Here is a 14,539-nt window from a genome sequence, read left to right as displayed (position 1 = left end):
AAAAAGTTGTAAATTTAGCCAGCTCCATCAATGACACTAGCCTCCCCAGCATTGAGGATATTTTCAAAACCTGATGCCTCGAAAAGGCAGCATCCATCATTAGGGACACTCACAACCAGTACACGCCCCCTTCTCATTGCTATCCTCAAGGAGGAGATGCAGGAGTGTCAAGACACACACTCAACATTTCAGGATCAGCTTCTTCCCCTCCACCATCAGATTTTTGAATGAACAATGAACCCATGTACAATACCTCAATATTAGTTGCTCTCTTTTTGGGGCTACTTATTTAATTTATATATGTTTCTTATTGTAATTCACAGTTTTTTATTATTATGTATTGCACTGTACTACTGCCGCAAAACAACGAAGTTCACAACATATGCCAGTAATATTAAATCTGATTTTGAAAATACTTAACAGTGGGTTGCTTTCAAAGTACTGGTAATCAGCATTCAGAGAACAGCAGGATACCAGGGTGAAAAGGTAAAAAGAGATACAAAATGTGATGACGGTCCGATAATCATCTTTGGTTCTGACCCCATGATAGTGTAACTCATTGACAGAGTTTGGAAGACCACATTCACTATGTGAAATGACCCTGAATTAGAAATAAAATTGGGACATGCAAGTGAGTGGAAATCATACTCTGCCGCAGGTGTGCACTGAGGAAATGGAATGGAAAAATGCCTGGCTTAATCAAACCCAAATTTGATTCCTGGCCAGCAACTGGTCTCTGCTCTACTATTGCAGCTGTGTCTGCCCATTTTTGACTCTGTCTATGTGAAGGGTAAGGGAACACAAAAGCCTTAATTCCCTTTCCAGATAATAAACTTTGCTTAACAATAAAATATGTAGATATAGTGTAGAATGACTGAGTCAATGACACAATCAATCACTTGCTTGCGCAAAGAATAACTACTTTGAGAATGAGAGAAAACAAAATAACTGCAGCTCTGGAACCACTTAGTGAAGATATGATGCTTTTGGGAAAATGGGGAAAAAGAGTATTCCATCTTCTTCAGCCCTTTACCTGTTCCACCTGTCACCTCCCGACATCGTACTCTATCCCTCTCTAATTTCACGTTTATTGCTATCTGACTGTACATATACACAACCAAATAAAACAATGTTCATCCAGACCATCTTTCACCCACATCACACCCATCACGTAAACCAAAATGTTACCATAAGTAAGTTAATAAGATATAGTTCAAAATGCATGTAGTATACAGCATAGGTAAAGCATACCCTACACACCTGGCTCCACCTATCAGCTTCGACCTTGGACTCCTTCCCCACCCCCACCTTCTTACTTTGGCTTCTTCCCCCTTCCTTTCCAGTCCTGATGAAGGGACTCGACCCAAAACGTCAACTATTTCGTCCTCTCCTGTAACCTGCTGAGTTCCTCTGGCATTTTGTGTGTGTTACTCGAGGGAGTAAACAGGCATCATCATCTTGATATTGAAATTGGTTTCTCTATGAACACAGTAACAAACTTGGACACACAGACTTACAAGTTAAACTTTTTTGGAAGGGTATCTTTGCTTCCATTTGGTTTTTGCTCATTGGAATTAGGTGAATAAAAACGCGAACAAGATGGCAGATGGGAAAGCCCAGCGGAAGTTGAATGACTCTGAGATGTTGAATCTAAATTAAAACACAAAACCACATATTGTTAAATAAGTTTCTTTGATGGCTATTTCTTTGACACAATATTAATGCAACTTAGCAATCTATAAAATTTGTTTGCAGGTTTGATCTTTGCAGAAATTTTTATTGTCATTTTGGCACAAAAATGTGAAAATATTCAATTTTTTAATAGTATATAGAATGTTACAACTCCACCGAACCCGGCTGTGAAAGGAATAGGGCTAGCAACCCCATTCCATTAAAAACCCAGAGTACAAAAACGCCAAAGACCTCATCCCTGGGAGAGGAAGGACACCAAGAAGATAGGCTACACTTGGGACAATGTGGAAGACTGGCCCAGGACACAGGACTCTGGCAGGCTATGCCCTAGTAGGGGTGATGGGCTTAAGTACGTAAGTAACATTGAGTGCTACAATGCTGCTCAAACATGTTGTACATATGCAGATTTCTTACCAAATGACAGCAGGGCATTTTTTGCAGTTGGAGCAATTTGAGAGTTAGATATTGCAGTGAACTTCCTGAAAAACAAACGTTACAAATGTTGCAATTGAGATTTATTTCAGTAGCCAAAAATAATTCAACAGATATACAAATGGGTCAGAACTTACTAAAAAAAATGAAATGGACATTCCTGTAAATTCTGGTCTATTACAGTATAATTAAAGCTCTGGACAAGTTAATTGTGAGCCTAACATTTAAATTCATCAGCTCACAAAAGAATACTTTGGAATGCATGCCTGTGTTTTGACCTTGATTCATGCACATGCAAATTCTGGTGCACGTGAAAATGATTACAATGCTGCATATCTGCATAAAGAGTACACGGCAATTATATCCTGTATTAGTTGCAGCATGCAATTGTATTAGTTTTTTTTAATTTGGTGATATCACCAACAGAGTAAGGCATCTCGGATGGCAACAATGAGTGAATGCTAAGCCAAGGACTGTGTTAATAACCTGATTAAAGTTCTAAAACAATTAGCAGAAATTATAATAAAACTATCATTGATTTTGATGGCTCCGAAGCAAATGTGAATTCAAAGTATTTATTTTCACATCAGTAAAGATTAAACCGTGTTTTTCTCCCCCTATAGAATAGAATTTTTACTCTGGAGATGAAGGATGATTTTGGTAAGGTTAAGAGATCAGATTTTTGTCAAATGAACTTAGCATCACTTTGAATAAGACATGTGAAGATGGAAAATTACAAAAAGAATGAATGATTTGGGGTTTCTAGCTTCCTCAATTTTAAGATATTTTACTCCTACCATCTTACTTACATTGTGGCCTTATCAGAGATTAGCTTCGGAGGTGCCACTCGAGCACCAAGCGAACGACTACGGGCTAACTTATTCTTCTTCTTCCCATCCTTGCTAAGAGATGAAACTAAGTTAAAAAAAAAAATAAGTATTTGATTTTAATAATGGAAGATGAAATATAAGGCAGCAATAGAAACAGCTCACAGAATATTTGAGAATACAGCTAATTGAAATAAGACCATAAGATATAGGAGCAGAATTAGGCCATTTTGTCGATTGAGTCTGCTCTGCCATTTCAATATGGCTGATCCAATTTTCCTCTCAGCCCCAATCTCCTGCCTTCATCCCGTATCACTTCATGTCCTGACCGATCAAGAATCTATCAACCTCTACTTTAAATATACATAAAGACTTGGCTTCCATAGCTGTCTGTGGCAATGAATTCCACAGATTCACCACCCTCTGGTTAAAGAAATTCCTCCTCTTCTCTGTTCTAAAAAGATGCCCCTCTATTCAGGGACTGTGTCCTCTGGTCTTAGACTCTCCCACCATAGGAAACATCCTGAATTGAATTGAAATGACTTTATTACTTACATCCTTCATATACATGAGAAGTAAAAATCTTTATGTTACTTCTCCATCTAAATGTGCAATGTGCAATTTATAATAATTTGTAATAAATAGTATGTACAACAGGACAGTCAATATAACATAGACTCCTCTCCACATCTACTCTATCAGGGCCTTTCACTATTGATAGGTTTCAATAAGGTCACCCCTCATTCTTCTGAATTCCAGAAAATACAGTTGCCCAGAGTCATCAAATGCTCTTCATAAAACAAGCCATTCAATCCTAGAATCATTTCTCTGAACCTTCTTTGAACCCTCTCCAGTTTCAACACATCCTTTCTAAGATAAGGGCCCAAAACTGCTAACAATACTCCAAGTAAGGCCTCATCAGTGATTTATAAAGGCTCAACATTACATCATTGTTTTTATATTCTACTCCTCTTGAAATGAATGTTAACATTGCATTTGCCTTCCTGCCACTGACTCAATCTGTAAATTAACATTTAGATAACCCTGCACAATGACTCCCAAGTCCCTTTGCACATCGTTTTTTTTGCATTTTCTCTCCAAATAGAAAATAGTCAACCCTTTCATTTCTTCTACGAAAGTGCATGACCATAGACTTCCTGGAACTGTATTCCATCTGCCATTTCTTTGCCCATGCTCCTAATCTATCTAAGTCCTTCTGTAGCCTCTCTACTTCCTCAAAACTACTTGCTCCTCCACCTATTTTCATGTTGACTGCAAACCTTGCAATCAACCGATCAATTCTATCATCCAAATCATTGACATATAATGTAAAAAGAATCGGTCTCAACACAGATCCCTGTGGAACACCATTAGTCACGGGCAGACAGACAGAAAAGGCTCCCTTTATTCCCACTCCTTGCCTCCTGCCAATCAGCCACTGCTTTATCCATGCTAGAAACCTTTCTTCTATCGAACTGCATGACCATGTACATCCCAGCACTGCATTCCATCTGCCATTTCTTTGCCCATTCTCCTGATCTGTCCAAGTCCTTCAGTAGCCTCTCTATTTCCTCAAAACTACCTTCCCCTCCACCTATATTCATAACGGCTGCAGACTTTGCAACAATGTCATCAATTCCATCATGGAAATCATTGACATATAACGTAAAACAAATCGGTCCTAACACAGACCCCTGTGGAACACCACTAGTTACCAGCAACCAACCAGAAAAGGCTCCCTTTATTCTTTGCCTCCTACCAATTAGCCTCTGTTTTATCCATGCTAGAATCTTTCCTGTAATACCATAGGCTCATAGCTTGTTATGCAGCCTTATGTGTAGCAGCTTGTCAGATGCCTTCTTAAAATCCAGACTACCATGGTCCCATCCCCTGGTCTCTTCATCTTACTCTCCTGGTCCCATCCCCTGGTCTCTTCAACACCATCCACACTGATCTCTTCATCATCCTGTCCTGGTCCCATCCCCCCGGTCTCTTCATCATACTATCCTGGTCTCTTCATCATCTTGTGCGGTCCCATCCCCCCCCGGGTCTTCATCATACTGTCCTGGTCCCATCCCCCCTGGTCTCTTCATCATGCTGTCTGGTCCCATCCCCCTGGTGTCTTCATCATACTGTCCTGGTCCCATCCCCCCTGGTCTCTTCATCATACTGTCCTGGTCCCATCCTCCTAATCTCTTCATCGTACTGTCCTGGTCCCATCCTCCTGACCTCTTCATCATACTATCCTGGTCCCATCCCCCTGGTCTCTTCATCATACTGTCCTGGTCCCATCCCCCTGGTCTCTTCATCATACTGTCCTGGTCCCATCCTCCCTGAACTCTTCATCATACTGTCCTGGTCCCATCCCCCCCGGTCTCTTCATCGTACTGTCCTGGTCCCATCCCCCCGGTCTCTTCATCATCCTGTCCTGGTCCCATCCCCCTGGTCTCGTCATCATACTGTCCTGGTCTCATCCTCCTGACCTCTTCATCATACTGTCCTGGTCCCATCACCCTGGTCTCTTCATCATACTGTCCTGGTCCCATCCCCCCAGTCTCTTCATCATCCTGTCCTGGTCCCATCCCCCTGGTCTCGTCATCATACTGTCCTGGTCTCATCCTCCTGACATCTTCATCATACTGTCCTGGTCCCATCACCCTGGTCTCTTCATCATACTGTCCTGGTCCCATCCCCCCTGAACTCTTCATCATACTGTCCTGGTCCCATCCCCCCGGTCTCTTCATTATACTGTCCTGGTCCCATCCCCCCGGTCTCTTCATCATACTGTCCTGGTCCCATCCTCCTGGTCTCTTCATCATACTGTCCTGGTCCCATCCCCCTGGTCTCTTCATCATACTGTCCTGGTCCCACTCCCCTGGTCTCTTCATCATACTGTCCTGGTCCCATCCTCCTGGTCTGTTCATTATACTGTCCTGGTCCCATCCTCCTGGTCTCTTCATCATACTGTCCTGGTCCCATCCTCCTGGTCTCTTCATCATACTGTCCTGGTCCCATCCCCCTGGTCTCTTCATCATACTGACCTGGTCCCATCCCCCCGGTCTCTTCATCAAACTGTCCTGGTCCCATCCTCCTGGTCTCTTCATCATACTGTCCTGGTCCCATCTCCCCAGTCTCTTCATCATACTGTCCTGGTCCCATCCCCCTGGTCTCTTCATCATACTGTCCTGGTCCCATCCCCCTGTCTCTTCATCATACTGTCCTGGTCCCATCCCCCTGGTCTCTTCATCATACTGTCCTGGTCCCATCTCCCCAGTCTCTTCATCATACTGTCCTGGTCCCATCCCCCTGGTCTCTTCATCATACTGTCCTGGTCCCATCCCCCCCGGTCTCTTCATCATACTGTCCTGGTCCCATCCCCCTGGTCTCTTCATCATACTGTCCTGGTCCCATCCTCCCAGTCTCTTCATCATACTGTCCTGGTCCCATCCCCCTGGTCTCTTCATCATACTGTCCTGGTCCCATCCCCCGGTCTCTTCATCATACTGTCCTGGTCCCATCCCCCTGGTCTCTTCATCATACTGTCTGGTCCCATCCCCCTGGTCTCTTCATCATACTGTCCTGGTCCCATCCCCCTGGTCTCTTCATCGTAATGTCCTGATCCCATCCCCCCTGAACTCTTCATCATCCTGTCCTGGTCCCATCCCCCTGGTCTCTTCATCATACTGTCCTTGTCCCATCCTCCTGGTCTTTTCATCATACTGTCCTGGTCCCATCCCCCTGGCCTCTTCATCATACTGTCCTGGTCCCATTCTCCTGGTCTGTTCATTATACTGTCCTGGTCCCATCCTCCTGGTCTCTTCATCATACTGTCCTGGTCCCATCCTCCTGGGCTCTTCATCATACTGCCCTGGTCCCATCCCCCCGGTTTCTTCATCAAACTGTCCTGGTCCCATCCCCCTGTCTCTTCATCATACTGTCCTGGTCACATCCCCCTGGTCTCTTCATCATACTGTCCTGGTCCCATCCCCCCAGTCTCTTCATCATACTGTCCTGGTCCCATCCCCCTGGTCTCTTCATCATACTGTCCTGGTCCCATCTCCCCAGTCTCTTCATCATACTGACCTGGTCCCATCCCCCTGGTCTCTTCATCATACTGTCCTGGTCCCATCCCCCCGGTCTCTTCATCATACTGTCCTGGTCCCATCCCCCTGGTCTCTTCATCATACTGTCCTGGTCCCATCCTCCCGGTCTCTTCATCATACTGTCCTGGTCCCATCCCCCTGGTCTCTTCATCATACTGTCCTGGTCCCATCCCCCCGGTCTCTTCATCATACTGTCCTTGTCCCATCCCCCTGGTCTCTTCATCATACTGTCTGGTCCCATCCCCCAGGTCTCTTCATCGTAATGTCCTGATCCCATCCCCCCTGAACTCTTCATCATCCTGTCCTGGTCCCATCCCCCTGGTCTCTTCATCATACTGTCCTTGTCCCATCCTCCTGGTCTTTTCATCATACTGTCCTGGTCCCATCCTCCTGGTCTCTTCATCATACTGTCCTGGTCTCATCCCCCTGGTTTCTTCATCATACTGTCCTGGTCCCATCCCCCCAGTCTCTTCATCATACTGTCCTGGTCCCATCCCTCTGGCCTCTTCATCATACTGTCCTGGTCCCATCCCCCCAGTCTCTTCATCATACTGTCCTGGTCCCATCCTCCTGGTCTTTTCATCACACTGTCCTGGTCCCATCCCCTCGGTCTCTTCATCATACTGTCCTGGTCTCATCCCCCTGGTCTCTTCATCATACTGTCCTGGTCCCATCCCCCTGGTCTCTTCATCATACTGTCCTGGTCCCATCCCCCTGGTCTCTTCATCATACTGTCCTGGTCCCATCCTCCTGGTCTTTTCATCATACTGTCCTGGTCCCATCCTCCTGGTCTCTTCATCATACTGTCCTGGTCTCATCCCCCTGGTTTCTTCATCATACTGTCCTGGTCCCATCCCCCCAGTCTCTTCATCATACTGTCCTGGTCCCATCCCTCTGGCCTCTTCATCATACTGTCCTGGTCCCATCCCCCCAGTCTCTTCATCATACTGTCCTGGTCCCATCCTCCTGGTCTTTTCATCACACTGTCCTGGTCCCATCCCCTCGGTCTCTTCATCATACTGTCCTGGTCTCATCCCCCTGGTCTCTTCATCATACTGTCCTGGTCCCATCCCCCTGGTCTCTTCATCATACTGTCCTGGTCCCATCCCCCTGGTCTCTTCATCATACTGTCCTGGTCCCATCCTCCTGGTCTTTTCATCATACTGTCCTGGTCTCATCCCCCTGGTCTCTTCATCATACTGTCCTGGTCCCACCCCCCTGGTCTCTTCATCGTAATGTCCTGATCCCATCCCCCCTGAACTCTTCATCATACTGTCCTGGTCCCATCCCTCTGGCCTCTTCATCATACTGTCCTGGTCCCATCCCCCCTGAACTCTTCATCATACTGTCCTGGTCCCATCCCCCCGGTCTCTTTATCATACTGTCCTGGTCCCATCCTCCTTGTCTCTTCATCATCCTGTCCTGGTCCCACCCCCCTGGTCTCTTCATCGTAATGTGCTGATCCCATCCCCCCTGAACTCTTCATCATCCTGTCCTGGTCCCACCCCCCTGGTCTCTTCATCATACTGTCCTCGTCCCATCCTCCTGGTCTTTTCATCATACTGTCCTGGTCCCATCCCCCTGGTCTCTTTATCATACTGTCCTGGTCTCATACCCCTGGTCTCTTCATCATACTGTCCTGGTCCCAACCCCCTGGTCTCTTCATCATACTGTCCTGGTCCCATCCCCCTGGTCTCTTCATCATACTGTCCTGGTCCCACCCCCCTGGTCTCTTCATCGTAATGTCCTGATCCCATCCCCCCTGAACTCTTCATCATCCTGTCCTGGTCCCATCCCTCTGGCCTCTTCATCATACTGTCCTGGTCCCATCCCCCTGGTCTCTTCATCATACTGTCCTGGTCCCATCCCTCTGGCCTCTTCATCATACTGTCCTGGTCCCATCCCGCCGGTCTCTTCATCATACTGTCCTGGTCCCATTCTCCTGGTCTTTTCATCACACTGTCCTGGTCCCATCCCCCCTGAACTCTTCATCATACTGTCCTGGTCTCATCCCCCTGGTCTCTTCATCATACTGTCCTGGTCCCATCCCCCTGGTCTCTTCATCATACTGTCCTGGTCCCATCCCCCTGGTCTCTTCATCATACTGTCCTGGTCCCATCCTCCTGGTCTTTTCATCATACTGTCCTGGTCTCATCCCCCTGGTCTCTTCATCATACTGTCCTGGTCCCACCCCCCTGGTCTCTTCATCGTAATGTCCTGATCCCATCCCCCCTGAACTCTTCATCATACTGTCCTGGTCCCATCCCTCTGGCCTCTTCATCATACTGTTGTGGTCCCATCACCCCGGTCTCTTCATCATACTGCCCTGGTCCCATCCCTCTGGCCTCTTCATCATACTGTCCTGGTCCCATCCCCCCGGTCTCTTCATCATACTGTCCTGGTCCCATCCTCCTGGTCTTTTCATCATACTGTCCAGGTCCCATCCCCCTGGTCTCTTCATCATACTGTCCTGGTCTCATCCCCCTGGTCTCTTCATCATACTGTCCTGGTCCCATCCCCCTGATGTCTTCATCATACTGTCTGGTCCCATCCCCCTGGTCTCTTTATCATACTGTCCTGGTCCCATCCCCTGGTCTCTTCATCAAACTGTCCTGGTACCATCCCCCTAGTGTCTTCATCATATTGTCCTGGTCCCATCCCCCCGATCTCTTCATCATACTGTCCTGGTCCCATCCCCCTGGTCTCTTCATCATACTGTCCTGGTCCCATCCCCCTGGTCTCTTCATCATACTGTCCTGGCTTCCGTATTTAGGCAGCTGGGGAGCAACATCCATGGTCGATCCTTACTGACAGAGGCCTCATTATTAATGTGGGTAGTTGTAAAGTGGAAAACCAGTATGGTAAATTTGTTCTTCTGCTGTCTGTATCACTTAACATTGAACAATAATATCATCTCGGAAAGCAAGGCATTATTAAATGTGCATTCATTACTCTGAAATCTCCTTAATATTAATTAATAGCTGCAGAATAGAAAAGGAATTCCACTAAGGAAAATACACCATGGAATAGATTCCATTTTACACATGATTGATTCAAGTAAGAAGTTTGATCCCGACTGCTTCAGTCATTTCTATTACATTAAAGCATTATATTCTTGGGTCACACTTACTCAGAAAGAGTACTAAACATGATGCGAAAGTCTGCAGATGCTGGAAATCCACAGCAACACACACAAATGCTGGAGGAGTAACACATTAGGCAGCATCTATGGAAATGAATAAGCAGTCAATGTTTCAGGCTGACATCCTTCATCAGGACTTAATCTGAAACTTGGACTGTTTATTCATTTCCATAGGTACTGCTGACCTGCTGAGTTCCTGCAGCATCTTGTGTGCATTACTCAGAATTTCCAACATCTGCAGGTCTATCCATGGCCTCCTTTACTGTAAAGATGAAGCCACACTCAGGTTGGAGGAACAACACCTTGTATTCCGTCTGGGTAGCCTCCAACCTGATGGCATGAACATTGACTTCTCAAACTTCCTCTAATGCCCCACCTCCCCCTCGTACCCCATCCGTTATTTATTTATATACACACATTCTTTCTCTCTCTCTCTCTCTCCTTTTTCTCCCTCTGTCCCTCTGACTATACTCCTTGCCCATCCTCTGGGTTCCCCCCCTCCCCCACCTTTCTCCCCAGACCTCCTCTTCCATGATCCTCTCATATCCCTTTTGCCAATCACCTGTCCAGCTCTTGGCTCCATCCCTCCCCCTCCTGTCTTCTCCTATCATTTTGGATCTCCCCCTCCCTCTCCCACTTTCAAATCTCTTACTAGCTCTTCCTTCAGTTAATCCCAACGAAGGGTCTCGGCCTGAAACGTCGACTGTACCTCTTCCTAGAGATGCTGCCTGGTCTGCTGCATTCACCAGCAACTTTGATGTGTGTTGCTTGAATTTCCAGCATCTGCAGAATTCCTCGTATCTGCAGAATCTCTTGTGTTTAACACATGCTACCAGTTTGGATATAGCAGAGTTGTTTTTTTTTTGCAATATCATGGGGGGAGGTGTTCGTGGAAAGCAGTATGGACAAGGAGAGATAGAGCAGAGTGGGAGGGGCTGGGATGCTGTCTGATATGTTGAACGTTTCTAGTATTTTCTGCTTTTATTTCAGATTTCCTGTATTTGCAAATTTTTGAATTCCATTTACTCTCAAAAAAGATTGATGCCTGCTTTAGTTTACTTCCGCAGTCACCCCAATTAATTTTATAGGGTGGGTGTCACGAAGAGGTGAAGTTCGTATACAACTATCAACAACATCTTTTGGAAAATTGTCATTTATTTGTATTCAAATAGTGATAAAATTTGCTTTCAAAAATAACTAAATTGCAGGAAAATATTATGTGCTTAACAGTTATCAAATGAGAACAAAAGCAAACTCACCTAATTTCTTTTCATTCACTGCCTTGTTTTCTATTCGCTTTTCCATGTCTTCCTGTTGAGCAAAATATTGGACTGCTTTTTATTAAGTAATGATAATGCAAAGGTCCCTTAAGATTGTCATAGCCAGGGCAGTTGCTGGGGATAAGCTCCCACTGGCTATTAAATGCTCCCAATGGCATGCGCCTCAAATAGCCTCTGACAACCGAGTCCTGTGTGGCTTAGCTACTCGGCCCGGCTGAACTGTTTCTACAGACAGGAGGAGGGGCAAAAGCAGGTTACTGGCACCTTAAAACCAGCAGCTTTGAGCAGATGGGGCTCATCAGACATGGTTGGTAGCTCATCTAGGCGAAGAAAAACTCTAATCTCAAACCTCTGCTACCTTACCGCTATGCCCACTCATGGAAAGGCTTCGGGAGTAAACCACGTCGGAAAAAACTGGAGCTGGTGTCCCAAAGGCAGTCCAACATTGAGGTCAACACTGACACTGGCAACTCCTGCAACACAGCTGGTGCCAAACTGTACTGGTTTCAGCTCTTCTTTTGGATCCATCAGCTGTGAGGAGAGGGGGGAGCCTGCAGCAAGGCAACAATTTGCTCTTCATATCTCCCACTGCCCTGACTTACCTATCACAAAGACAGCTACGACACAAGACCCATGGTTAACTCCGAACAACAGAGAGCCTTGTTAATGCAAGGACAGGATGCAGAAAACCTTTGCAAATAAGAATATGAAGCACAGGGGAAAAATAATTTTGTCATGGGATCAATAAAAAGCTAACTAAAATGACTGATGAGAGCATGGCAGCATAGGTTGTCTATTCAAAGTTCAAAGTAAATTTATTATCAAAGTACATATATATCACCAAATACTACCTTGCGATTTATTTACTTGTAGGCATTTACAGGAAATTAAATTTTGTGTGTGTTGCATAGAAGATTCAAGATTCATTTATTATCAACGAATGTATAAATTATACAACCTTGAGATTTGCTTGCTCATAGGTAGCCACAAAGCAAGAAACCCGAAAGAACCAAATTAAAGCAAAAAATAAAAATAAAACAGCAACATTTGTTGCACAAGAAAAAATAAAAGCAAGCAACTAATTGAAGCAAACAACAACAACATTCTGAAACAAAATTGAACCAGAATTTATGAAAAAAACCATTAAGAAGTCTGACAAAAGATTCAAACTTCAGCAAGCCTTTAACAAGAGCTTCTATGTTAGGTTGGCCTGGAAGGTTAGGTTGCCTGGGATCCAGGGATTGGTGGATCCACTGGATTGGTGGAACAGAAGAAGGTTGATTGTGGAGAGTTGTCATTCAAATTGGAGGCCTGTGACCAGGGGAATGCCTCAGGCCCATTGTTGTTTGGATGACAAAGTTATTAACTTGGTTAGGAACATTGCGAGGACACCAAAATTAGTCATGTATTGGACAGTAGAGGTGGTTATTTATGATTACAACAGGATCTAGATGAAATGGGAAGTGGACCTAGGATTAGCAGATGGAAATTTAACTTGGACAAGTGCAAAGGGTTGTGGATATATAGAACCAGCTGCCAAGAAGAAGCTGTAGAGGTGGATTTGAATATGATGTTTAAAAGACATTTTAACAGGCACATGGATGTAAAAGGTTGAGAGAGATAAGGGCCAAATGCAGGCAAATGGGACCAGCTTGATCAGAAAGAATGAGTTAGGCCAAATAACCTGTTTCTGTGCTGTATAATTTTATAACTTTGCAAAAATGTTTCACCCAACTATTCCCTCACCTCAAAAGTAATCAAACAATCCAGTTCACCAATCTCTACTTAACCCAAATATTGGGCTGTAAAGCCTTGGAATATTCAAAAACACAACTCAAAAGTCTCATAAATAAAAAAAATAATATTCCATATATATCAGTGCTTGTTTAAAAGGAGAGCTTTGCGAGTATTCGGTATCATTTCAATGTCCCAATCAGTAGCGAGAGCAGCACAGAGAAGAGGTAGTACTCTTAAAAGCTTCCCAACCCTCTAGAAGGAAGTGGTACTCGTTTAAAAGGAGAGCTCGCAGCTGTTCGGTGTCATTCCAGCATCCCAGTCAGTGGTGGGGGCAGCATAGAGAGGAATAAATAAAAGTACAGAGGAGACAAGCAGAGCGGCCATTGTTGGAGTGGGCCAATGGTGAGAGTGGCAGGCTTTGGCTCAAAGGAGTCATCAGCTCGAAAGAAGCATTAGCTCTGGGTAAATTGTCCGGATAAGTTTCTGATAAGTTTCCCTTATTTCTTACTGGGTTAGGGGTACTTATAGTTTAAATGGCCATTGTGTGTTCTTCACATCGGATATTGGAGTCCTGGGAGACCCTGTGTGTCCCAAGGAACTACATCTGTATGAAATGCATCCAGTTGCAGCTCCTTGAAGACCGTATTAGGGACCTGGAGCAGCAACTGGATGACCTTTGGCATGCACGGAAGAGTAAAGAGATCATTGATCAGAGTTACAGGGAAGTAGTCACCCCTAAGTTGCAGGAGGCGGGTAGCTGGGTGTGTGTCAGAAGAAGAAGTAGGATGGTGAATAGGCAATTAGCACTGAGCACCCTGTGGCCATTCCCTCAATAATAAATATACCGTTATGGATACTGTGTGGTGGATGACTGCCCAGGGGAATGTCATGGAGACCAGGTTACTGGCACTGAGCACAGGTTTGTGGTCCGGAAAGGAAGAGGGGGAAGAGGAAAACGGTAGTGATAGGCGACTCAATAGTCAGAGGAACAGACAGGAGATTCTATGGATATGAATGGGACACCCAGATGGTATTTTGCCTCCTAGGTGCACAGTAAAGGACATCGCTGGTCATATCCACAGCATTTTGGTGGGAAGGGGGAGCAACCAGATGTCTTAGCACATAATGGTACCAATGACATAAGAGGGAAAAGCAGAGAGGTCCTGAAAAGAAAATTTAGACAGCTAAGCAGAAAGCTAAGAAGCAGGACCTCAGGATAATAATTTCTGGATAGCTACCTGTGCCATGTTAACAAACTGCAAGGGTAAAAGGAACACAAAATACTCTGCAGATGCTGGGATCAAAGCAACACTCACAACACGCTGG

At 45.2% G+C, this 14,539-nt stretch overlaps 1 protein-coding gene across 3 annotated transcripts in view; it reads right to left on the bottom strand.

Annotated features, from left to right (window-relative positions):
- ppp4r4 (protein phosphatase 4, regulatory subunit 4) overlaps positions 1–14,539 on the bottom strand; it is a 287,977-nt gene that overhangs the window by 19,864 nt on the left and 253,574 nt on the right. For all 3 annotated transcript variants that reach the window (XM_063043403.1, XM_063043393.1, XM_063043412.1), the window contains exons 20-23: positions 11,456–11,507; positions 2,934–3,039; positions 2,107–2,171; positions 1,518–1,650 (exon numbers count right to left, since the gene is read on the bottom strand). In XM_063043403.1, coding sequence (XP_062899473.1) covers positions 1,518–1,650; positions 2,107–2,171; positions 2,934–3,039; positions 11,456–11,507 — 356 coding nt within the window. The remainder of the gene's footprint in view (positions 1–1,517; positions 1,651–2,106; positions 2,172–2,933; positions 3,040–11,455; positions 11,508–14,539) is intronic.

This window comes from Mobula hypostoma, chromosome 1 (assembly GCF_963921235.1).
Source record: "Mobula hypostoma chromosome 1, sMobHyp1.1, whole genome shotgun sequence".
Classification (NCBI taxonomy): Eukaryota; Metazoa; Chordata; class Chondrichthyes; order Myliobatiformes; family Myliobatidae; genus Mobula; species Mobula hypostoma.
This window is presented reverse-complemented; position numbering and strand designations above follow the sequence as displayed.